At 35.3% G+C, this 27,104-nt stretch overlaps 2 protein-coding genes across 11 annotated transcripts in view; one reads left to right on the plus strand and one right to left on the minus strand.

Moving 5' to 3' along the window:
* LOC138328326 (deoxycytidylate deaminase-like) overlaps positions 1-27,104 on the plus strand; it is a 90,500-nt gene that overhangs the window by 7,051 nt on the left and 56,345 nt on the right. The window contains exon 5 of one of the 9 annotated variants that reach the window (XM_069275085.1): positions 1,358-2,814. The exons of the other annotated variants lie outside the window; for them this stretch is intronic. Within the exon in view, the coding sequence (XP_069131186.1) occupies positions 1,358-1,418 (61 nt within the window). The 3' untranslated portion in view covers positions 1,419-2,814. Of the gene's footprint in view, positions 1-1,357; positions 2,815-27,104 lie in introns of those variants that run through there. 9 annotated transcript variants of the gene reach the window in all.
* Positions 2,424-21,479, minus strand: LOC138328324 (mucin-2-like). 2 transcript variants are annotated; one of them, XM_069275077.1, is made up of 15 exons: positions 21,443-21,479; positions 20,803-20,944; positions 20,212-20,278; positions 19,580-19,690; positions 19,004-19,131; positions 16,465-16,505; positions 15,827-15,947; positions 13,953-14,114; positions 11,706-11,859; positions 11,057-11,188; positions 7,733-8,807; positions 5,347-5,460; positions 4,192-4,308; positions 3,710-3,829; positions 2,424-3,341 (listed from the first exon to the last, which is right to left on the minus strand). In XM_069275077.1, exons 4-15 carry the CDS (start codon positions 19,604-19,606, stop codon positions 2,974-2,976), a joined length of 2,559 nt encoding a protein of 852 aa, XP_069131178.1. In that variant the 5' UTR covers positions 19,607-19,690; positions 20,212-20,278; positions 20,803-20,944; positions 21,443-21,479; the 3' UTR covers positions 2,424-2,973. The 2 variants fall into 2 exon arrangements, with proteins under 2 accessions (XP_069131178.1, XP_069131179.1); XM_069275078.1 differs by lacking the exons at positions 3,710-3,829; positions 4,192-4,308.

Here is a 27,104-nt window from a genome sequence, read left to right on the forward strand (position 1 = left end):
TAACTCACCGATGAGTCACAGGCGGTGATTGGTCGACAGACGTCACGTGTGAGGGTGACAAAACATCGTGTATCCCGCTGAACGTCATGTTCAAAAATCATGTTTCCCCCCATGCGGAGCCCCTCGTACGTTTAGCAAGATTTGTCGTTCGTATAACGGAACTCTCCGAGGTATTCCGATAACAAACAAAATTGATGGCAGACGACGCTTCCGTCTGCCTTTGACCGAGGAAATTAATAATATTCTTATGATAACGATACAGATAACACAATTAAACTCGATGTAATATTTATGATATAACATGCTAAATGGAGTTGATTTGGGCTGAAAGAAACGGTAGGTCTAATAACTGTAATGTTAGCCTAACAGTGTTTGAGCAAACAACTTAAATTCTAGCCATTACGTTAGACTTGTATTCTGGCGCTAGGAAAAAAAATTTTTTTCGGTATAATAAACAATTTATTGCCCTGACAGTAGGGAGATATGACGCTTAGTTTACCCGCGGCTACGCCCTCGGGAAATATATCATGCCTTGGATAAACAAAGCGTCATGTCTCCCTACCGCCAGGGCAATAAATGTATAATATCACACTGCCACTGGGGCCGTGAATGCATATGATTGGCTTTAAAGAGACGTATGTAGGAATAATATTAATAAACATAGACGATGGTTGGCTAAACTAACTCACTTGTAATAATCATAGACGATTGGTTTGCTAAGATACCTCACTTGTAATAATCATAGACGATTGGCTGGCTAAGATACCTCACTTGTAATTATCATAAACGATTGGTTGACTAAGCTACCTCACCTATATGATGTCCGTAAGAAAGTTTCTTTATCGTCCTATTAACAGATAGTTTAAGAATGTATCAGGTCTCAGCACCCTCGGAAACCCGGTGTCTAAACTCCACTACGATCCGTAGGCTGATTAACGTGGGTAAATTACGATGGTACTAGGTGGATGACTAAAAAAAATTATGGACCTACGGTGGCAACTGTGGGTTTCGAGGTGTCACGCCAATATTTGCAAACATGTTGGCATCGGTAAAAAAATGAGTCCGGTATAAACCGGAAGTACCGTTTTTGTCAGATGTTCCTTACGTAATTACAAAACAGGTCGTTTGTTTGATTAATTAATGTCCTATTAACAGTCAGGGTCAAGTAAGGACGATTACATCACTCCAAAGTGAAAATGGTCAATTGTTAGAATACATGGACGCTTTTTAACTCGACTGCTTAGAATTTAAAATCTATAATGGTGTCTGGCTTTTAGATTTATTTGTTTGAGTTTTTAATAATTAATGAAGTAAACACTGTTCTGCCGCTTTTATATACTTTAACATCTTGTTCCAGGAAATACAAGCCTGAACGAAAAATCCCACTGAAGATTTGGAACACAGATCAGGAGTTGTAATCGTGGGAAAATGATTACGTGATGTTATCGGTAATCAGTTGGTTGAAGATTATTCATTATTGGAGTGGTTGTAATTAATACATCCGAACGTTTCTTGATAATAATGAAGACTATGTAAATTATATTTAATTTCAATCGTTTTTATCGTGCCTGGTTTGATTTCATATAATTAGAAAGTAGCAGTTAAAGCTCTATATTAATTCCTGATTTAAAATGTTGATAAATTGAAATGGTAATGTCTACCAGTATTTCAAGTTTAGGCTAATTAAGATATAAGAAATGGCCAGGAGTAAATGCAAATGAAAGAATATATTCAACAACACAAATGTTGGTGCAATCCAGACGTCACTAACTAAAATAAAATTTTATCTGTGACAACGAACATTATACCGTATGCCATCTTAATGCATGGGGATACATATAATTATTTTAAAAATATTTCATGATATTGACTACAACTTCAGTTTTCATTAAAGTAATATGTGTCGTAATTTTCATACTCAAAAAGAGCTTTTAATGCATTATCCACCATTGGCAGTACTGCCAAAAGCCATGTTATATACGTCTACAATGCAGTATAACGACTACACACGGTTTAACCAGGAAGGCAAGTTGTGAAAGTTATTTATCACAAAATCCTCCTTATATTCAGTGATTTCGCCCGTGTAATATTTTTTTCGTGTGTCACTAGTGTGATATTACCTGGAGCAATTTTAATTGGCTGAAAATGCATTGTGACGTCAAGACAAAAACAATAAATGACGTCTGGAAACATGACGTGACATCAGGATTTCGAGGACGGCGTGACAAAATGGCGGCCTCCGCTGGATTCACGCAATACATTTTAACGTAAGATTCTTCGAAATGTACGATGTTGTAGTTATGTGAATGTTAGAATGTGTCTGTCGAATATATGTCCTATTCAATTTCCGGCCTCATGACGACATACAAATTCAGATTTTACTTTTATGATTAAAACTTGACAAGTAAAACAGAACAAAGGACTTTCATATGCGATTGTTATCAATACATTTAATCATGAAAACATGACGGTATGAAATGTAGACCCGCATTCTTATATTATCAATGTTTCCAAAGTATATCTTACACATGATACAAGAAATCCTGAATAAACTGTCTTTATGATTCGAATTTTAAATTGTTCTTTGATTAAAACTAAACCCATGATTAAAATATCAAAAATAATCTGAAGAAAATACAGTGGAATCTCGATAATCCGGAATTCGATAAACCGGAAAACTCACAATCCGAATGGAAATACCACGGAACGGATTTGTTTATTGGTTAAATTGATGGAATTAGGCAGTCCGAACCGACTATCAATGGTCCAACTGTATTTACTTATTATTTAAACAATAAAATATTCCACATATCATTTTGTGTGTTACATATGTATTTTACTAGACAGTTAATCATAAAAGACGCAAGTGTTCGGACTATGGAGGGCGCTCTGTACAGCTTTTTGAAATTGCTTTGACTTTATTGTGATTTCATTATCCTCTTGGTTTGTCTATCTGATAATGCATGGTCAGTTTTACAAGGACCAGTGCTTCTGATATGTTTGGAACATATTAGCCGGTCCATTCATGAAAGGGTCCATCATTGAAAAACTTGATCTACTTTTTGACGATTTTTTGCTTTTGGACGATTTTCCTTTCTTTTTTGACGATTTTGCGCTCTTGACAGGTGTACCAGGATAATATGATACTGTGCTTGGATATGGAGAAAATGTGTTTCCGGTGGGATAACTGGGATCAGCTGTCGGGTACAGGTTGGGATCGGGATACTGTTTTCCAATTGGTATCTGCTCGTAGTTTGTTGACCTGTACGTTCTTCCAAGCATTGATGTGTCTTGATATCGTTGGATGGCTGGACCGGGTGGAGTCGGTGGGGTGACCGCGACTGAAATAGCAAAATTTAGCAATACAGAACATATTTTGTATCAACATATTACAGAATTATCTGCCCTTGTGGGGAGGTATTGATTGTGACGTCATGTGTTTACGAACGCAACATAATTTTCTTCAGAGTAACGACGTAAATTTTACTTACAAAATAATGATGTTACAATGAAAACCTAACCGCAAGGCTTGTGATTGGTTCAGATTTATTTCCCTGAGCTGCCTTCAATTTTACTAAGAAATAGTCCAGGGGTGCACAGATCGCATGTGATCGGAACCCCTGGATTATCGAGGATGTAGCATTGCTAAACACACTCAACTTAACATGACGCAAAAATACGATAGAAATATAAATGATAAAGTAATTACCACACGTGAATCCGTCACCTTCATATCCAGACTTGCACTCACACTTATAAGAACTCGGTATGGTTATACAGTTAGCGTTCGGGCTACACCTGGATGTACCGTCTACACATTCCTTAGCCACTGTTGGGAATAGAGTAAATGTTACTTCCTTTGTAGTTTACATATGTTTCAACGGGTTTATTGATATTTTCCTTTGTGATGGAACTTGTTTTATCAAATACCAAAGAAACACGTTGTACGCTTTTATAAATGGCATATAGCGTCATATCGGAGGCACAAACCATTATATCAATTTACGCAAATGCTTTTACAGAATATGACGCATATAGTATGTACAAATAGACCTGTATTGAGATTTGGGCTTGAGAACAAACGAATGTAATATCATTGATCTATAGAAAACCCTCCTTCAGGTTATCATTTCACTACAATATCTACTTTGACAAGTAAGTTTGAAAGCGTAAAAAGCTACAGATACTTACGACACTTTGAATCGACGTCGATGAAGCCTCTTCGACACACACACACATATGATTCAATAGTGTTAATGCAATCTGCATTAATATCACACAAGCCAGGTATTGCACAATTGTCAAACACTGTAAAGCCAATAAAAGGGTTTGGTTTTATACGGTAACGTCATCTGAACAGCCAGGGTCATTTAAGGACTTGCCAGGTGTGTTAAAGGATGAAAGCCGGAGTAGTCGGAGAAAAACCTGAGAAGTACCCGGCAACTGCCCCACATGGGATTCTAACTCGCGACCCAGAGGTGGAGGACTTGTGGTAATATGTCAGACATCTTAACCACATAATCCTATTCTAACTAACAACGAGCTATTTTAATACATCTGGAAATACACGTAATTAGGCAAATTGTGAAAAATCAATACAGAGGTTTTTTTAACTAGTTGATGAAGTATGTTTTAGTGTTATATAGAGTGGAATCTCAATAATCCGGACACCCATACTCCAGAAAACCCACAATCCTAATGGAAATACCAGGGAACGAATTTGCTTATTGACCAATTAGATGGAATTCGGCAGTTCGAAAAAATCTCAATATGGACCGGTTGATCGGACTATCCTATATTTACTTATATATTCTAACAATAAACTATTCATGGGTTGTCTTTATTTTGTATGAAAACGATGTGGTATTGTTACAAATGTATTTGACAAGGTAGTCAATCATACAAGACTTCACAACCAAGCCAAAGCCTTATAATCCTGATCACAGTACTACCTTTCGAATAAAACATATGTCCTGTAATAAGTTTTATACGGTTTTACGACTCCCTATCAATTATTTGAATTTCAACATTTGGTTTCTATTTTAACTTACATGGATAACGCTGACAACAATGTTTCCTTAATACGTTAGTAGGACGTCTTATTTTAAATTCAGTATTAATGTTATCCAATATTCTTTCGTGTGCGATTTACTTATCGTGTATACTAATAGAAAGTTTTATTCAATTTTCAATCCTCAAATGTTTATCTTCAAAATGTAAATTGTTAAATTCTACAGCTACAAAAGAAAGTTATTTTACAGTATAAATACTTCGATATCATGAAATGCAATTTCGAAAAAAAATCATTTTTATTTCGATCATAACAAGATGTAAAGGGAAACGTACCACAAAATTCTCCATTTCCTTCATATGGAGGATTACATCGGCAAACGAATTGCCCCGCTTCTTTGATACAGCGGGCGTTTGGATCGCATATCAATCCTACCTCACGGCAACGGTCTGAAAATATACTGCATATCATCAACATTTGTTTATAGAAATTTTCCTTGTTTTCGTGGTAGCTAATGATCCGCGAATACTATGACATCAGCTATCCACAACAATTTCAACCCACGAAGTGATTTGGCCTCTATTTCCCTCCATTATTGGGCTCCGTCACACAGACTGTTGAGGACCCAGAACCGTGGTTTGTATAAAAATATCCCTTTTCAGTTGACGATGTTGCAGACCGAATAGGAAGACAATCCTTTTCATTCCTGCAGCAAAGTAATAAATAACGTTCATTTCCCCTATTGGGCCCCGCCTCTCTGGCCCCTTGGAGCTTAAACCCTTGGTTCATACAAAATTTTCTATTCCTTTTCTGCCAAGGATAACAAAGTACGTGAAATAAGAGAAAAAATCGATACCACGTCATTCTAACAGCAGTAAACGGGTATTAACGAATTGTTATTTCTCTATATCCCTTAATCTTTGGACGGCCGTAACGTATTTATGCGTATTTATGTATTTGCCCCATTGCATGCACCCTTCTGGAGCCCCACTGAAACCCTCGAAAACTAAATACTAGTTTTTGTTTTTTTTAAAAAGGAATTGTTTAACAGTAACATGTCAATATTGATTCGGTCATTGCATTAGTGACGTCACAAATCACCTTTGAACATGCCCAAATAAGAAAAAAAATGAGGTCTGAAATCCGGAATTTAGTGTGTGCCCGGAAACCTGTCGTTGTGAGCTTAATTGTCAAGATACAGATATGCACATAGTCTTAAACGATAGAAGAGATATCAAAGTAAGAGAAAATAGAGAGAAAGGAAAATAAAGGGGGAAAATAGCACCGATTTCCAAAAAAAAAGTAAAAGTTCTCCGCGCAGGTTTCTGCCTCCCATGACCCGTGCGCAGTGAACTTAAGGATGTACTCCTCTGAGAAGTCAAAATTTATTTGTATTAATTTTTTTTTCTCGTATAGATTTTTGGAAATAGGAGTTTATACCATAAAAGAAAATGGAAGAAAAAACATATGTCCGTGTGCTCGTTTTTGAGCTATTGTCACTCAAAGATACCTAGTTGATAAAATGTTGGATTTTATTGGAATTTTGTCGTCGTGACCATATACACAAGAGATTAAAGCCATAATTTCCTAATAAGCTGTTTGATATGTATAAATGTTTGTAGAATTTATTTTCTAGTAGTCTTCTTTAAACATATACCAGTTTTGATTAATAAGACTAATATTTTTTTCTCAGAATAACAACTTATACTACCCCTACCCCTTAAATTTGAGTTACAAAATGCTCCATTTTCAGGCATTTTGGCCAAATTTAACCCTTTATAGAAAAAGTTCTGGTATTAAACTTTCGTTAATATTTTGCATATCAACAGGGAAAGGGCTGTTCTTTCTAAATCAGGCAGAAAAATGGGGGGTCCGTGTGCTTACTTTTTTGTCCCATTTGAATTTTTGTTATTTTTCAGTATTTTAGAGTAAAAAATAAAAGTGCTCAAATTACCATTAAATGTAAAAATGAAGAGACAAAAGTGAATCATTTTACACGTTAATGCTCAATATTTTAATAACCACGAACCCAGTAAAGATTTACAGCAAAAATTAGCTCGGTTCAGTTAAAAATACTGGCGCAGTGATGATTTAAGTAAAAACAATTTCAGTAAAAATGGTAAAACTGTGGCTCTACTCAAAGCGAAAAAAGACACAATTTCAAAATGGCCGCCAAATGGGTCTTTTCTTAAAATCCCCGTATAAAAAAAAATCTACTAAAAATAGAAATGTAATTTTTTAACAAAATTTGCAACTAGCAACTTGCTACAGATATTGATAAATTTTATTTGAAAATATTTTAACTTCTTTGGTCTATGTCGAAACGAGACTTCAACGGGACTGAAACCTCAGAATAATACATCCTTAAGGGGACTTACGGAGACTGTCTTTGCTTATTTGCAGTGAGTACTGTTTGTTATTGTTGTGAAAATGGCATCCAACCGAAATCTAGATACAAACTGCTTTCATAAATGGCATTTGTTATAACTTAATATTGAAATTGAGTCATGGTCGAATCCTGCCGGCCGCGGAAATGTTAATGAGTCCCGATAGTTCAGTCCCTGGGGATGGGGCTGTGGGTTTGGTAATGTTTAATTTTATGTCCTTATTCCCTAAAAATAATTTAGGGTGAATTTGGTAACATTCTGTTCTCGAAAGGACGAACAGAGTGACGACGGACGCAGCACCCCTTCTGACCAGATAAGCTAACAAAATTGTTACCTAGATCCTGAGTAGTCGTGAGAAATGGTGTTGTTGGCATAGAAGGTGTGGTAGTTGTTGGTGTGGAAATTGAAGTTGTGGTAGTAGTAGGTGTGGTAGTTGAAGTTGTGGTAGTTGAAGGTGTGGTAGTTGAAGATGAGATAGTTGAAGTTGAGGTAGTTAAAGGTGTGGTAGTTGAAGTTGTGGTAGTTGCAGGTGTGGTAGTTGAAGTTGTGGTAGTTGAAGGTGTGGTAGTTGAAGTTGTGGTAGTTGTAGGTGTGGTTATTGAAGTTGTGGTAGTTGAAGGTGTTGTAATTGAAGTTGTGGTAGTTGAAGGTGTTGTATTTGAAGTTGTGGTAGTTGAAGGTGTGGTAGTTGAAGGTGTGGTAGTTGAAGTTGTGGTAGTTACAGGTGTGGTAGTTGAAGGTGTTGTAGTTGAAGTTGTGGTAGTTGAAGATGAGATAGTTGAAGTTGAGGTAGTCAAAGGTGTGGTAGTTGAAGTTGTGGTAGTTGCAGGTGTGGTAGTTGAAGTTGTGGTAGTTGCAGGTGTGGTAGTTGAAGTTGTGGTAGTTGCAGGTGTAGTTATTGAAGTTGTGGTAGTTGAAGGTGTGGTAGTTGAAGTTGTGGTAGTTGCAGGTGTGGTAGTTGAAGTTGTGGTAGTTGAAGGTGTGGTAGTTGAAGGTGTGGTAGTTGAAGGTGTGGTAGTTGAAGGTGTGGTAGTTGAAGTTGTGGTAGTTGCAGGTGTGGTAGTTGAAGGTGTGGTAGTTGAAGGTGTGGTAGTTGAAGGTGTGGTAGTTGAAGGTGTGGTAGTTGAAGGTGTGGTAGTTGAAGTTGTGGTAGTTGAAGGTGTGGTAGTTGAAGGTGTGGTAGTTGCAGGTGTGGTAGTTGAAGTTGTGGTAGTTATAGGTGTGGTAGTTGAAGTTGTGGAAGTTGTAGATATAGTTGTAGTAGTTGTAGGTATAGATGTAGTTGTAGTTGTAGTAGGTGTAGGTCTTGTTGTAGTAGGTGTAGATGTAGTTGTAGTAGGTGTAGGTGTTGTTGTAGTAGGTGTAGATGTAGTTGTAGTTCCTGTTACGCATTCGCCACTGACGCATATCTAAAATGAATAGATCTAAAATTACAGTTAAATGGTCGAAGGAGACATTGTGATTCTCATAAAGATTCTTTAAAAATACACATAAGCTCTTCAAGCATTTAAATAACATGACTGAATTATTAACAGGTACCTGCTTTCAGTTTTTGAATAAAAAATAATATATTTATTTTAACAGAGGGGCCTGTATCGCTCAACTAGTTCGGTAATGATTATTACAATTCTTACAAATAGAAGTAGAAAAACTGACCCCACGATTTGTTAAATTGTGACTCCTCGCCACATAATGATGCTTTCAATAGCATATGAATAGGAGTATTATTCTTAGTTTCAGAGAAGAATTCGTTTATACATTTGCACATTTGACCTTACCCTTCAGGCCCCGAGGAGTCATCCCCACCATCTGTACAAGTTTGAATCCCCACCCCATGAGAATGCTACAAATGCAATGAGTGCTATCCCAAGCTTATTTTCAGATAAGAAGTTGTTTTACATGGAAATAGCCAAGTTAACCTCTTTGGCACGCCCCTCGGGCCCCTGGAGGGTACGCTCCAGCTTTTGTACAATTTGAATCCCCACCCCATAAGAATGCTACAAATGCAATATGAGTGCTATCCTATTCTTAGGTTCAGAGAAGTAGTTTATATCGAAATAGAAAAATTATCACTTTTGACCCCGCCCTTCAGGTCCCAAGGGGTCAGTCCCACTTTTTTGTACAATTTTGAATCTCCATCCCATTAGCATGCTACAAACGCGATATGCTTACTATCTTAAGCTTAGTTTCAGATAAGTCGTTTATATAAAACAGCAAAATTGACGCCTTTTGGCTCCGCCCCTCATGCCCATGGGGTTCACCCGATCATTCGCACAAATTTCAGACCGACCCATCAAGGATGCTAGCAAGTAAACTTTGTTAAATCCCGACCAGTGGTTATGAAGAAGTCGACTGTTGACGCATGGACAGATGGCGGATAACGGACGACGGAAGACGGCCGCCGCGGTATCGTATAACAATTGTCACCTAATCGATGTTATATGAGCCGTAACTGGGCGGAAATTTTGACATGTTGATTTACTTCAGTAATCTATTGAAAACGATCAGGTTTGATGAATTAAGCTATGAAAATCTTTCAAATGGACAGGCAAATATTTGATGCATTATAACATAAGTTCCACTACCAAACTTGTGCAATATAAAATTCTTGTTACATACACATTCTTGTTACATACACATGTACCTGCATAACACACGTTATAATTACTAATAAGACTAAGACCCTAAGTTGTTGATAAGACTATCTCAACAGAGTTCTTCAATAGATTATCTCCCGCTAGTTTGAAATCTAGGGTCTTAAGAATCAGACATGTAGTAGAGACAAAAATAATCAAGCCAAATTCAAGTTTTGATTCGTGAGTATGAAAATTACGGAACAAAATAACTTTAATCTTAGTGTTTTTTTCTGTTAAATATTTATTAATTATTTTAATTGATTAATTGTTATTTTGATTAGTAATATAATCTAAGTTAACGTCCTTATAAAATGATGAAAACTAAATCATGATAAAGTCCCTATACGACGAGGCTTTTATGTTGTTTTTCTGAATCATTTGCGAGCATCGCGGACTTACCCCCCAAAACATCTACGGAAACTGGGTATGAGGAGAAAGGAAGCATTTTCTCTCGAAGAAGCATTGCTATATACATGTATCACATTTGTTAATCAAAACATATTAATAAAATAGAATATTTTGTTCTAGATTTTTTTGTCTATAAAGAGAATCACGTTAAACGAATGTTGGCGTTTAATGTTCAGAAATGTTTGAACATCAATCTAGAAAAATGACAGAAAATGCATAGCAATATTAATGTGAATTGTGGAAAGAATTCGGGGAATGTGAGTCTACCAATTCAATGCAATGAGTTGCTTCGACAATAATTCTTAAAGATCCAACGTCATTCGTGAAAGACCAACGTTACTCGTGAAAGTCCAATACGAGGCTTACCAAGGGTTTGACATTTAATAAAACCTCCAAGAATTTTTCGGGAGTGTCTCGGGAGTTAAAAAGGCTCATTAAAACAAAGTTTATGTATCATTGCATTACCTAATCTGGTGCGTGTCTCGATCCCTCGATATAAGAAGGGGCTCAATTTAAAGAAGTTCATGTATCATTGCATTACCTAATATGGGTACGTAACTCCCTTGATATAACAAGGGGCTCATTTAAACAAAGTTCATGTATCATTACATTACCTTATCTGGGTAAGTGACTCCCGCGGGATAACAAGGTGTTCCATCTAGAACCTGAATTGTAACGTCGCAGGCTAGGCCATTAGCTGCATTGGTGCACAAAGCTCCCTCCCAACACAAACTCTCCTGTTGCATCTATATGAAACCAAAACGGAGAAAAAAATTATACACGAAAACTATAACACCTTAAACTAGAAAACATAAAAGTATATATGTTATTTTCAAACGTTACTTATTTCATTTATAGTCGTTCTTTCATTCAGGAGTTAAATATCAAGGATTTTATCAAACGTTTTTGAAATTATTGAAATTTTATTTTATATTTCCAGAAACAATTTTGATCAATTCACATACCCCTGGTCTAGTGGCATACAAATAATTTCGTAACTTTTATTGAATTTGAAATAAAAATTAAATACAACCAAAATTAGGTTTTTCAGTACACACCAAAAGACTGTTTGATAAGTACCCTTGAATTAACATTTTAATTCTGTATTTAAATTTGTTGTCTTCAAAAGATTATCTACACTCTGATCCTTGAAATTTGTTTTCCCACTCAAATATGAAAATGCTGATGTTGACTGTAGGTATGACTTTATCCAATTGTAATACGATGTTTACAAGCATTATTTTCATTCTGTATAATACATACTCCACAGAATGTAGACGTATCCCCAAGTGCGATCTGACACTGGGCTGTTAAGTTGAAATCTTGGCCTAGATCAGGGAAATTACGATTGTTTGTATAATCTGTGTCTGGGAACGAATTCACCTTCAAACAGTTCAAGTTGTTTGTTGTGAAAGACCTTTAAAATACAAAGGAAATACAAATATAAGATGGTGTTCATAACATGTGACTTTCTTGAAATATAATAGCATTGTGATTCAATACGACAATGAGAGTAAAAGTTTAAAAGCTTAAACACAATCAAACTATTTAAATTTTTTATTTAATAGGATCCAAAATAAATCTAGTCTCGCATTCCCCAGACTCTTGCCACCCTGAACCAGAGTCTGGTCCGGTTCGTATTTCCGTTTTGTGATTTCAAATCGAGGCTTACCGAAAAATCAGTAAAGCTTTTCATTTGCTGATAGATACACACCCACAGATATGAAGGATACGAAATTTAAAAAAAAACGTTGTTAGTCACACTTAAAAAAACGAAATATAATTTAAAGCTTTAAAAAATACAAATCATCTTTCTTCAGGATACCGTTATGCACAAAGAAGATGTATGGTACTTTTCGTCTGCTGCCGTCCATGTTTGTTTACAGTTTCAGCGCGCCCTCTACCGGTCGCAAAATTCAAACGCAAACCGGACCAGACTCTCGTTCAGGGCGGCGAGAATCGGAAAATGCGAGACTGAAATAAATCACTTTTGATGCTGTGGTAATAATGAGCAAATTAAAAGCAGACGAATGGGGACGTATTCACGTACCACGTGTACCACGTGTACCTTCTATTGGTGATGGAATTACGTCAAATGATGATATCCCGTGCTAACGTCATTTCAGCGGGAAGATTACAAAGAGTTACATTCCATCACCACTAGAGATACTAGTACCGCACAAACGTTATCGGGTATCACGTGGTACGTGAATTAGTCCTGTAAATTACAATAAGACTACTTGCACTTTCGCCGGCCCAGAAAAATATTATCGTTACTGTTGATGTCTAGATTACTGTACATGTAGCATGGGATTCATTCAGAAAGAGACACTTTGTCAAGATCCTACGACTTGGAAGGTAGGTTAAGGAAAACGATGTAAGAAGAACCGGAAAAAACTGTGTTATACATCCCTCATTAAAATGGTATCGGAATACTTTTTGATGGGGATACAAATTTGAAATGTCAACGGTGGGTACTGATACCGTATAGCCAAGGTTGGGTGTTGTTTTTTTTATTGGGTTTTTTCATAGTTTTTTTTTATTGTCTTCAAATGTGATCCGTGAAATGTTTGATAAGAGTACTTATACTTTTGAAATGTGGTTTCGTTGAAAATAATACTTTATCTCATTTACAAGAAAATCGCGAAAGTTTTGGCTCACGAAAATAACCGGCTATACGTTGTATCCTGTCATCTAAGCAAGAGGCCCAGAAGGCCTGTATCGCTCACCTGGTTTGTAATGCCAAGTTATGTTCTAAATACAGGTTCATTTTTTTTCTATTCTGAAGGAATTCGAATATTTACCTCTAATTCCCCTATTGGACCCCACTCCTACTGTCCCGAGGGGGTCAGAGCCAAACTTTATATAAGTTCTGTTCCCCTTCTCCCTTGGATGTTTGTGGTCAAATTTGGTCACAATCCATGCAGAACTCCAGGACAAGTAGCGATTTAGGCCCCCAACCCTCCTGCACCAAGGGGTTAGAGCCAAACTTTATACAAGTTCAGTTCCCCTTCCCCCAACGATGTTTGTTGCAAAATTTGGTTACAATCCATGCAGAACTTTAGGACAAGTAGCAATTTATAAGATTTACCACTATTTCCCCTATTGGGCCCGGCCCCTCCTGCCTCAAGGGGTCAGAGTCAAAATTTTATACAAGTTCTGCTCCCCTTCCCCCATGAATGTTTGTGGCCGAATTTGGTTACAATCCATGTAGAACTCTAGGACAAGTAGCGATTTATAGGATTTACCTCTATTTCCTCTATTGGGCCCCGCCCCTCTTGCCCCGGGGAGTCAGAGCCAAAATTTATATAAGTTCTGTTCCCCTTCCCCAAGGATGTTTGTGGCCAAATTTGGTTACAATCCATACAGGACTCTATGACTAGTAGCGATGTAAAGGAAATGTTGACGGACGGACGACGGACGCCGTGTCATGACATAGGCTCATCGGCCCTTCGGGCCAGGTGAGCTAAAAAACAATATCATAATTAAGATAAGTAAAATAGTACATACTCTTGTATTCTGGTGAACAGGTAGCCAAGTGAACAAATTGACCAACGATACGGGTTACTGAGCGTCCCAACACTTGCTAAGGACGAATCCCATGTAGGCGACATAATGAAGTTTTCTACAGCACACAATACTCCCGGCTCACCATCACCTAAAGATCCAAGACTGTAAAAAGTAAAATAAGTATCAGGTAAGGACGAGGAAAACTAAGCCATTAAAACAACACAGGAATGTTTAGCCATCTGACCGAATCTACTCGACGATTATAAATTCTGGTCCCATTTGGGGCCACTGCGTCCATTTTTGATTTCAAGAAAAAATAAAATCTCCGTTACTCATTTACACCCTAATTGTAGAGAATGTTATCATTTGTAATTGAAACCATAGGCTAATTAGTTTTCGAGTAAATCTGCAGAAATCAATTGTTAATGGACAGACAGATGGATGAACACCCTCGATACGATCTCTTCACCCTGGACTATCTCATTGTCAAAAATGGAGCCTCCGAACAGAATAGGTAATTTAGTCATTTGATGTACATCAAAAGAGCCGAATAACGGTATACTGTGGTTGCGTGTATTGTAAAGATATAGTATATCAAGCATAAAGGTCTTTTAAAATCTCTTGCAAAAACTAGTCATTACATCAGTTGTTCAACATCAAAAATAGAAAAAGTAAAATCGTGCAAAGTTTATTACGTAGAGAGTTTGATTTCGGTTTACCAGCACGAGAATTAATTTCTGTTAGTTTAAAGATGCTCCATCGCCGACAGAGCATAAACAATACTTATCATTTGAAAGTTATATATGGCGTATTTTTCATTCTCATGAATCAAGATGAACTTTTAATATGTTACTTTTTACCAAAAGTTACCAACATTTTGAGAATTACAGTATTTTCAATGATTACGTTTTAATTTTACGAATACATATAAGAGCTGAAAATGATTTTTGGCAGTACTGCCAAAAATCATTATATGTACATCTATAGTGAAGTGAAATGAGTACATACGTTCGGACCATAAAGCCAAATCGTGGTCTACAATTTCATTTAGCATTTTTATAATGTTATTAGTCATTGTAAAGTGATTTCTGCAGGTAACTTTCCATATAAACATACATAAGGTATAAAAACAACAGTTTTAAAATTACATATTTTCTGTGTTGCAACTAACGTTTATCACACATCTGAAGTCATTTGAATGATTTTCACAGCTTTATTCATACAACTTTATGGTTTTTAATAGATTAGTGAAGAAAATAGCATGTCAAAATCTTCGCCCAGTTACGGCACATTAACTTTGAACAATATTTGGTGTTTAATCGTGTATATATATATATAAATATACTGAAGAGCCATCATGAAATGGCGAAACTACTAGCGGAGGGTCGTTGAGTTTTATTTTTATATATAGATATTTATATATATGTCTAATTATTTTTTTTAAATAATATGAAATAATTTATTTTGCTTTTGGTACATGCGCAATCAGTACTTCATTGAATAAAGTACATAGTGCCGGCGAATTTTTTCTCGGAGTGCAATTTATTATTTTTAATATTTTTATTCTGAAAAATAGAAGTTCAATCTTTTCGATGATGGTAATTGTGTAAAGTGATTACTTTACACAATTACCATCATCGAAAAGATTGAACTTCTATTTTTCAGAATAAAAATATTAAAAATAAAAAATACTAAATCGTCTACTCTTGATATTTATAGAGGAAAAAATATCCAAAACGGAATCGGACACAAATCATACAACTTAGAATTGCCTTCTTCTATTTAGTTCATTAAATTTTCTACATTTTAAATATAAGCTTGATGTGAAGATTTATATTTCATTGTTATTGAAAACAATAATCATCCGTACTTACTGACGACCCAAGAAATGTGCAATGTGGAAGCCTGCCCCTCCTGTGTTCGCCTTCGTTATACTTGACACCAATGATAAATCATTGCTAATGCAAATGTCACCTTCGGTATAGTATATCCCAGCTGCCGAGAAAAAAAATAATCGTAATATTTATATAATTAGATTGAAACACAACAAAGAAAATATAAGTAGGGAAAATTCCTATAACCCTTGTTTTGTAAATCTTGTTTACTTTGTAATTTGATTTCCTTCCTTTTAATATCACTTTCATGAAACGTATTATACCTATACACGACACGAATAATCGCATGGACAACGGAGAAAAGAAACGACTACTACCAAGCTCATATAAACCCAACAAAATCATATCAAATGTATTGTGCATCGTTCAATTTAGGAAAAGTTTACTTAAGAATTTTTTGAACTTCTGAATGCTCTACTATCGAAAATTTTAAGCTACATATTTCTCTTAAGTTAGTTAAACAAGGGCTCGTTTTTAGATTATCGTCGGCAATGATCAAACTTGGTTTTTGACACTTTGATAAGAGTTCCTGTTACTTGAAAAAACAGCATTACCCTCAAAGTAATTTGGTTAAGTATGACCGTGTCCACATATAATAATTAGCTTTATTGTCTTACCGAGATCAAGACCAGGGTGGTTTCCGTCTGTAGTGTCATACCTACAGAAAATAAAACAATGAAATATTCAATAACGCAACATTAAACAAACAATAGGTTTATCACTTTGAGTTTAACACTATTTAACTATATACAGCGCTTTGACAAAGATGGCGGTTTAATCATCTGCTACGTGTATTTGACTTAAACAAATGCCCTGTCAAAATGGGAAGGAAATCAAATGAAATCAAAGAAATAATTGTGGGAATGAAATCAGCCGGACATAAAACGTCAGAATTGGTAAGGATAATGGGTATATCTGAATCTACCATTCGACCACTCGGTCCATCTGGAAACATCAAATGTGAAAAATAAGCAGCGAAGCGGCCGTCCTGGTAAGTTGTCAAACATGGCTACTTCGTCACACCAAAACCAATAGAGGGGGAGTTTTAAATGACATTACTCAAAATCTAAATCAAAGATTATATCCTACAATTACAGTGAATCCACAAACAGTGCAAAGGATTTTCCATAATAATTATATGAAACGGCTGGTTATCAGAAAGAAAATGGTAGTATCTGAAGTAAATAGGAAAAAGCGTTTATCGTGGTGTTTAGAAAAAAAAAGTCTTTCTATAGAAAATTATTGGAATACGGTAATATTTTCAGACTAATCTCAAGTCGTTATTGGTGACAATTTTCATGTATATATTTGGAGAACAGTCGGAGAGTCGTATCTATCCCAGTGCATGTGTCCTCCCCGGTAACGGCGGGTATCAGATATGATTTGGCGATGTATTTGTTACAACGGCGTGAGGACTCTTTGCAAAATTGATGGCAACATTAATGCACAGAAATACATAAATATCCTTGATAACAATTTGTGGCCAGTTATTGCCCGTCATTTTGCCGGATGGAGTTTACCGTTTCCAGGATTAACTTACCAATACAAGCAAGCAAATAACAGTCTTTGTATTACGTGGCCAGCAGAGTCTCCGGACATTACTGTGATTGAAAACATGGCTCAAGATTATAGAAAGAACGTTGAAAAATCAAGCCCGGAACATCAACACAACTTAAGAACTTTTTACTGCTATCTCAGACATATGAACTTCGCTCTCCCGTCAGTATTCGAGATCTCTGTATAATTCCATCCCCCGACGTCTGCTGGCAGTAATCAAGTCTAAAGGTCACCTCACCAAATAATAGGAAAGTGCGTTGACGTTAATGATTTCAATTTCTTTTTTTTTACCGAGATGCCCCCTTGATTATGTCCGCCATCTTGGAAAATTGCGAATAATTTTGTCATAGCGCTGTACATACATGTAATCTTGATACGGTTTTGAAAGGAAATGCATATCTTGATATCTACAAATAAACCTCGCTTTTCATTAAAAGTAACACATGTGATGTTGATACGGTTTATTAAAGGATTTGTTTAGCTCCATTCCAATCTTGTTTTCATTATATAGCATAATACTATACAAAAACACCACAAAATAGACCAATTTCTTGATGGCGATCTCACCGTCTGCGAGACAGGTAAAATTAATTAAACAAACTACAGGTTGGCGAATGCGCAAGCAACAAATTTGTCGATTTTTTATATTTTTTATTATTTAAAACTCAGTTTGGGTAGAAACTAGTAAGTAGTTTCCCTGTGTAATAATAGTAGGTTGTTTGTAAACTTTTGTGAGAATCCGCTACGCGGATACCCCGATGAAATTAAAAATTAGTGATATCAATGCTTAAATAAAAATAATAAAAAGCCTACTAATATAGGCAGGTTTTAGCGGAATATTTAAATAGAATCTACTCTGTGTCACTATAATTTACGAGGTGCTACTTTCGATATTTAATCTGTTGGCCTTTGACTTTGCGTGTCTTTCGGTTTAAGCTTGAAAAAGCCAACTTGTTGTTAATTGTGTCTTCTTAATATTTACGCACAAACAACACAAGCACTAAATACTCGGAACCCGTAGGTTGAAAGTAATAAACGGATATGACGTCAAGTTTCCATTTCAGACTTTCAAAACTGCACGGGCATATTTCAGAATCATTAATTTATTTAAATCATCTCCGTTTAAGTTATTTTTTACTTTGATTTTACATTACATTCAAGACCTTGACGGATCGACATAGATGTTTTAAATTGACAAGACCATGAATAACTCATACCAGGACTTTTTATGTGCATGCCCGGGCTTTTTTTTATATAGCAAGCTACGCCCCTGTTAATTACATAGAAAAACAAAGTTTCCTATCACAACGAAAAACTGCAAAACGAGATACATAAATCATATTTAATTCGAAATGTTCTACACTCTTATACGTTTTACTTCGAGAATTCATTGTTTCTAATGAGCAAAGGTTAGCAAAGGAAGTCAATCTGATTAAAATCAGATCTTTGATTACGCTCTGATTCTCTACGCTCCAGTACGAGCGTAATGAATCAGAACGTAATCAAAGATTTGATTTTAATCAGATTGCAGAAGAAGTGTAAAGTTGAATCTAAATTCAAATCAGAACGTAATAGTTCCGGAATCGGGATATAACTTACGCTGTTAGGCCAACTGCGAAGTCGAATCCAGTCAAACCACTAATAGATGTCGAAAAAGCCTGTAGAGAGTTTTCATCTAAAACTCCATTCGTGACCTGTCCAGAAGACCACGTACAGCTACTCGGATCCTGTAGAAAATAGAATATAAATAGTTCGACTTACTAATTTCTTAAATCGATACTTCGGCTTCTGTCATCAGATGATGATCAAGAAATTTAGGATGTAAAATTAGTTTGAACATAATGTGGAAATGCTTATATTGTTATTTTAAGAGGAAAATTTTAATTGTTATTTTTAGTTTATCACCATGTTGTCTTTTTGTTTTACACGATAGGCATCCATAGTGACGTCATTACTTTGTGAGCGAAATTCACGTTGTTTTCTGTGAAAATACATATGTATGAAATAACGCTACCTCTCACATGACATTACAATCAATACCTTCCCGCAAGGGCAGATAACGCTCCAAAATGCAATCAATACAGAATGGAATGTTTGATTAAGACAATGATGATATATCGGAGAGAACCCTAACATTAAAATGTTGAAATAAGAAAAAATGTTTGCTGAACTTACGTAACAAATTTCTGTAGTGGTCAGCATCACACCAAGGTCAAAGTCCTGTATAAGTCGACCTTGACGATTCTCAATAAACTGAACCCGGATATTCCTCGTGCGAGTATCAACCTGTTTCAAGAAGAACACGAATATCTTTTTATTATCATCGACCGTCCTTTATTTACAAATAATAATCATAACCAAACTGTCTTATTACGTCCGATATGTTTTCTAAGATATCTTGAATTCGCGATATGTCATAAATTGATTTATTGGAAAATTCAAACATAAGGGAGTGATATAAAATGAATTTAGCGACATAATTATCGCTTTGATCAACATATTTTATTATACTTAGTGATAGCTTATGTGTCAGAGCCCGGTTGTTCAAAAGTTGATTAAGCTTTTTACAGCAAACTTTTCAAAATAAAAATAGAATTATTTCTTGTAGGACTAACTTGACAATATTTCAAACATGATAATGCATCATTCTATGCTTTACATAGTCGCTAAATACATTCACTGGTTTTGTACCAAATGAGAAACACTTTCACCAAACTTTAAATGCTAATCACCTCTTGATAGAATCAAAATAGAGTCACTAATTGAGAGATAATAATTGTATACATCATGGCAGAACAATAATTTACCTCATTCGTCACTCCGACGGCATACAATAGGAAGTTGTTTGAATCATTTCCAACTGCGTTTATTATTCTGTAATAACCAACAAAAATCAATTCAATCCTACCATAGACGGTAAAAATATATTCAAGTTATGATTTATAGCTACTATTTATGTACAAATGACTCAATGTGATTCCTACACAACTATGGCCCAAACCTTCATAAATACGGTCCACATATACCCAAGTATGGTCCAAACCTACTCAAGTATGGCCCAAAGAGATGATTCAAAAATATTTACAAATAAGTGTTAGAGCTATTTACGGGACATTTAAACCAATAAAAGACATGTGATACACGATATTTGTAAGTTAATTCTTTTGATCTGTGTTTTTTGTGGCTTTTGCTTTACTTACCCCATCGACACAAATACCTAGTCCGCTAAAGCTGCCTACAGTATTAAGCTTTTTTTAATTGTCCAATATATATCAGGCAAAAAAAAAACCTAAGCCGCAGGTTTAGCGGACTAGACTACACAAACATCATACCCGAAATCAAATGATTTCTGTGATATTCAACAAACAACTCGTTGTGTCTGTTTTATAACAGTATACCTTGTTGTCAATGCATAATCAATACTAAGATACAATTCAGCAACGTAAGCTGGTGGGGTTGGGTCATCCACGGCTCTCTTCCGTCTTGATTGGACTTTTGTAGACCTCGATCTCGAGCGAGCAATCTTCGACAGCTTTTCAGCTATGAAATGAGTTACATATCAGTGGAATTAAAACCAGTGGTAAGTAATGTTGTATAGTTATTGCATTTTTCGGGTGAAAAAAAAAATCGCGATTTAGGTACTGTTTTGAGAGAAATTATTTGGTATCCTTTGAAAGCGTAATTTATACGACATAATTTGATATGTTAAAATATGTTTTTTGAAGAAAAAATGCGACATAATTTGATATGTTAAAATATGTTTGACCTTATTATAACACAAGCTATAACTTGTTTGACCTTATTATAACACAGGCTATAACTTGTTTGACCTTATTATAACACAAGCTATAACTTGTTTGGCCAATTGTTATTATTTCTCATGCTATAATTTGTTTAACCCATTGTTATTATTTCACAAGGTATAACTTGTTATGGTGTATATGTCATGAAGAATAAATAAATCCAACAAAGCTAGTGAGGAATTGGAATGAGTTTTTGGATTTTTTTTTCAAAGACATATTACACATTGAGACTTACGTGATACGCTAACGTCTGAAAACGGTCGATTTTTCCCTTTGATCTTTAAAAATTTCTAACGTAAAATCATCCTCGATACTCCAAGAGTTGCTATAACTGGTGATATATTCACTCCTGGACTATCTCATATTAAAACTGGAGGCAACAGAACAGCATAGGTAATTTAGTCCTTCGATGTACATCAAAAGAGCCGTATATCGGTACACTGTGGTTGACTGTTTAGCTTTGAAAAAAGGGCGTCACTCTCTCTGTAGTCATCAAAGGAAATCTTTACAGACCTGAGATTGGTTCAGATTTGTTCTCCTGAGCTTCCTCCAGTTTTACTATAAAACAGTCCAGGGTTGGATATAACGTTAGTTATAGTAACCCCTGGAGTATAGAGGATGACGTAAAATATATGCGCATGCACATTAAAGTGAAAACCAAGCAAAAGGTTTGGATCAAAATCTAAAACAGGGCTTGAATTTGAATATTAAACATTGAAAAAACGTTATTACAATATCTCATTTTATTTTCTAGTGTCATCTTCAGATGTTATTGCTGTACTGACTTAATGGTCTGTTACAAATTAAGAAAGCTTCTATATCATTAGATATATTCTTACTGATACTTGCACTTTGTGTAACCCACCAACCATCCTAAACTACTCACTAACTTCGGGGTTTTGACGTTGGGATACTTACGTGTCCTTGACAATGATTTTGCATTAAAAAGCCTCCACCAAAAGCCCTCATGACAACTCTTCTATATTTGGAAAATCTCGACTCAAAGCCCATCTCTCACAATCTGATAGCCTAGATTGAAGTAGGCAGCTATAAAGAAAGGGTTTTGAATGGTTTCTGCCCTAAAATCTGTAAAATGTTTAGACTTGTTATTTAGTGATTTAATCGTCGAATTCCAAATATAAGTACATCCTTTTTACAATTGGTATGATAGTTGTATTAAATTACAGCTTCTTGTTTCTATGTTAACTATCCTAAACACACATAATTCATCCAAATGCGACAATTTTTGTTTGTCAATGTTGGTCATTTGTCATTTACATATAATAGAGCACATCCCTGAACAAAAGTTATGTTTCTTCTTAATGTTATAATGAGAGCAAGGTAAAGTTGGACAGTTATTCGTTTTTCGTTATTCGAATAACGAATAACTGTCTAACTTTACTTCTGGCCGGGTAAAGTAAAGTTAGACAGTTATTCGTTATTCAAGCGTCACCTGTTTTGACGGATGCAGCCAAATTAAATAAAGTCATCTTTTTTTGTTTAATTCCTTGGAATAACTATATTTTTTCTGAGTTTTCCAGTAAATATTTAAATCACAGAATCATTTGAGATATTTATTGTCGATAATAAATTATTTTACTGATACCAAATCTTCAGTTGCGTTCACATTTATTTACTTTTTAACTCAAATGTATAAGAAGAAAAATATAAGAGTTAGACAGTTATATAATTGATTTGGATCATAATACTAATTAACTGGGACCGTATACGGCTGATCATGTATATAGTATGTGTTATTTGACCCAGAGATCCAGTTTCAGACCCGAAGCTAAGGGCGCGTTCCGCTAGTTAGTATTATGATCCAAATCAATCATATTATTAAAGGGACTAAATCGTTAAAACATCATGCAATAAAAGATAAAAAGAATTATAGAACTGAAAATAATTGTAAAAATTGTGTACTTTGTGTCAATAGCAAAATTTAAAAGTTTGTATAACCATTTTATTCAAAATGAGGAAAAACTGAAAATAAATAGAAACGACCTAGTCACTATTTCATATTATTATCTTTCGGCGAGTGTAAACAATCCCTATGTGCATGCGCGATGCGTGAACATTCAAAACATCCGATCGAAGGAAATCTCATCTGTCTAATGGACATATCTGCTATCGACTGAAAACACAAATTTATCTACTACAGGTTCCTGATTACTGTGTTAAATCTAATAAACGTTGAAACGTATGCAGAAGTTTTGTGAAGAGTTTCTAAGTGTAAATATTCCTATATTGTACAGGTTTTTGCAAAGTTTTCATTATATTATATGGTTTTTATACTTGCTTCTACCATTATTTTATTTTCATTTGTCATGATATTAGGTACTAGTCCGCTAAACCTGCCAATATTATTAGGCTTTTTTTTTTTTTGCCTCATATATAGAGTTTATATTAAGGAAAAAATGGGCAAAAACCTTATAATATAGGCAGGGGGTCAGGTGGGGGGATGGCCTTCCAGTTCCCCAGGACGGGGACAAACATGTCTTTTCGCCTCCATCCCCCCCCCCCCCCTCATTTTCGCCGACTGAAATGTTCTAAAATTGCCCTATGAAAGAAAAAAAGGGTCCTCCTGCACATTTTCGTACTTTATTTTAGAGAATTTCCCGCTGCGCGGCGCATTTCCTTAGCAAGACAATTAATTCATCATTAATTTGTGTTACACAACAATGTGCCGATGGTGTGAAGCCGGTATGTTCAGATCGAGCAGAGTTGTATAATGATATGACGACATTCACAATTATAATTTCTAAATGCAGGTAACTTTGATTAAAAAAGTATAATGTTAAGAACGCTTTAAAATTATTAAAATACATCGTAAAACTAATCACAGCCATTCTAAATCGTAATATTGTTACACGGGGGAGACCCTCGGACCCCCTCTTACACCAAATTCTCTCGCCTTCGGGCGCTCCCACATTCATCAAAATGCATCGTAAAATTATAAATCGTAATATTTTTCTCGGGGGAGACCCCCGGACTCCTCAAACACCAAATTTTCGCGTCTTCGGCGCTCGCAAATTCATCAAAATGCATCGTAAAACTCATCTTAGCCATTCCGACCCCCAAACACCAAAATATCGCACCTTCGGCGCTCGCATGGCAATTTGCCTATTCATTAATTTCCTTTTAGCGACGCCACTGTCTATAAATGCATACAAGGATTCTACTTAACGATATATGAAAAAATATATAAAGCATATATGATTGTGTGTTGAATTAAACAATTAATCTCCTCCTGTGGGTGTGGGGAGAGGAGGGGGGTCCAAATATTAATATTTAATATTGAGGACCTTTTGCTCCCCCCCCCCCCCCCATTAGGCCAATATAACCGATACAATATAAGTGGCCTCTTATTGGTGTTATTACATCCATATCCATTGCCGGATGAGATTTTCAGCGACCCCGATTTCGAACTCGGTTCTTTCCGTTATAAACAGCCAATACCGACAGATACAGTTTCTTGTTGTGTTTGGCGATATTTTAACGGTGATAAACATTGCCAATATTTCAAATAAAATGTTGTAATTTTGAAAACTTTCTAATTTAAGGTATAAGAACGTTTGTAGGAAGTCAAAAACCCTAAGGAATCTATGTAAATCTAATGATTTAGTAACTTTAATTATACATTAATTATATTAACGAATAACTGTCCAACTTTACCTTGTTTACTCTATTCAATTATGTAACAGAAAACGAGCTCATTTCACTGATTAAATTTATTATTATAATAACACATACTATTGGTAACAATATTTGATGTCCACCTTATCTTATCTTTTTGTATCGTATCTGTAAACAAACGTATCTAATGTAACTGTAAATATCAAAGAAACACAATTTAACAAAGCATGACAATTTATTGACTCGTGCCCTATCCGGGCCTCTAACTCACGATCCACATGTGGCGCAGTGGTAGAAGGCGCAGGTATGTTTGGCTAGGCGATTGGGTGCCATAGACCGTGAGTTCGAGGCCTGGATAGGGCACGAGTCAATAAATTGTCATGCTTTGTTAAATTGTGTTTCTTTGATATTTAATGTAACTGTATATAGAGATGCATGCGCAAAAGAAATTACTCCTTATTGACTTAATTGTAAAATTGATTATAATTCTCTGCACTGTAAACTTCAGTTTATGAGAATAAAAAATGTCTTTGTCATTGTCATTGTCAAAAATGTATTTCCCTATATAAACAAAAGCAGATGTTTTCGAGAAATAGGAGCTTGGTATACAAAACTTATACATATCAAAGATATACATGTAACAGAGTAGAATATGTGAAACGATAAACGAAATCATGTAATCTACTTTCGGTTTAGGTACACATAACACAAGAAGCATTATGAGGTTTTTCAACCTACGTCAATAACCTTGACATTATTACTTCCTGATTTTATTGTGAGATACTTGTTTACCAAGTTAAGGCAACAAAACCGCATTGATTAGCGGTGAGAGAATATTAAATCAAAAATCGATCTTGTCGAGAGAGAGGGGCGGGGGAGACAGAGAGATAGAGAGAGAGAAAACTTGTATAAAACAATTTTTCGTTGAACGCTTTCGGTTTATATATATGTATTACCCTCATGTAAAACTGTAGGTTACACGTATTACTTCCTTGTCGTCTCTCCCCAATATCAAACTTGATATAAAGCTATAAACACTGAACAACTTTTGTTAATTGAAGAATTAAATTAAAATTTAAAAGACCAGTTATAATACCAGAACGACTGTGTACATCTACGCTAACAATGAGGGTTCATTTTGCTATTTTACCGCGAGGAGTAGTAATAGTCAACTGCTGCGCGGTAATTAGAAATGAGAGCAAAAAAAGATATGTGAGACATGTAAGGTTATGTATAAAAAAATCTATAAGAAAACGATATATAAAACTATTAAGAAAAAAAGATACTAACTTCCAATCTTCATCCTGTAACTGTTCATGATAGCGAATTTCCGAAGATTGTCTATCGGGCGTTGATGAACTGTCACGTAAACAATTTCAGATTTTTGCAATCCAAATATATTATAATTTATGTTGGCTAAACGTTAAAAATATAATTGACACCACAAGCTAGGATATTCACAATTCACTGATTATAATTTGCTATCCTGATTCACATTTGTGACTTGGATTTCTAATTCTGGACAATTATGAGACACTTGTCCATATTTAACATATGAATAACAATATTCACATTCGTAATATTCACTCTTATTAATATATTTCACAACAACATAATTTCCAGCTTCATCGAATCCATAAACAGTAACCAGGTTGACTTCTTTAGACATTTCTTATAATTTCAAAGAAACACTTTCCAGTAATAAGCACACACTTTTTAAACACAGTTAAATCCAGTCAGGAACAAGGCACATGTATAAGTTTAGATCCCACTTCTGACACCAATTTGTTAGGTTTCTTTTAACTTTCAACTTTTATAAGCAGATTCTTTCAGCTCTAAATATATACTTTTGTCAGGCGTCTAATTCTTAAGAGAACAACATACACAGTCATGTTAAATTCTCCCTTAATTAGAGCCAACAGCCCCTTTTATACTGACTGTCTTAACTAATGACATCATCTTCCACTTTTCAACTTAGATATACCTGTATCACCAACATTCTAATATTAGAATGACATCATATGCTCAAGATAGAACCTTGGCTACCACCACTAACTACCCCCTCCCTAAATGACTTCATACCTATTTATGTCACTGGTAACATGCTATTTAACATGCTAAAATATTGATTTTAATATGCTAACATGCTAAAACACTGATTTTAACATGCTAACATGCTAAAACGCTGATTTTAACATGCTAACATGCTAAATCACTGATTTTAACATGCTAACATGCTAAAACGCTGGATTTAACATGCT

The sequence above is a fragment of the Argopecten irradians genome, chromosome 7 (assembly GCF_041381155.1).
Source record: "Argopecten irradians isolate NY chromosome 7, Ai_NY, whole genome shotgun sequence".
Lineage (NCBI taxonomy): Eukaryota > Metazoa > Mollusca > Bivalvia > Pectinida > Pectinidae > Argopecten > Argopecten irradians.

Excerpts from the sequence above, each read along its gene's own strand:
- LOC138328324 (XM_069275077.1), bottom strand. The coding sequence starts at position 19,606 with ATGCTGACCACTACAGAAATTTGTTAC. Across the intron at positions 14,115-15,826 it reads GCACATTTCTTGGGTCGTCA|TCTTGGATCTTTAGGTGATG; the intron begins GTAAGTACGGAT and ends TACTTTTTACAG. Across the intron at positions 8,808-11,056 it reads GAGTCACTTACCCAGATAAG|ATATGCGTCAGTGGCGAATG; the intron begins GTAATGTAATGA and ends TATTCATTTTAG.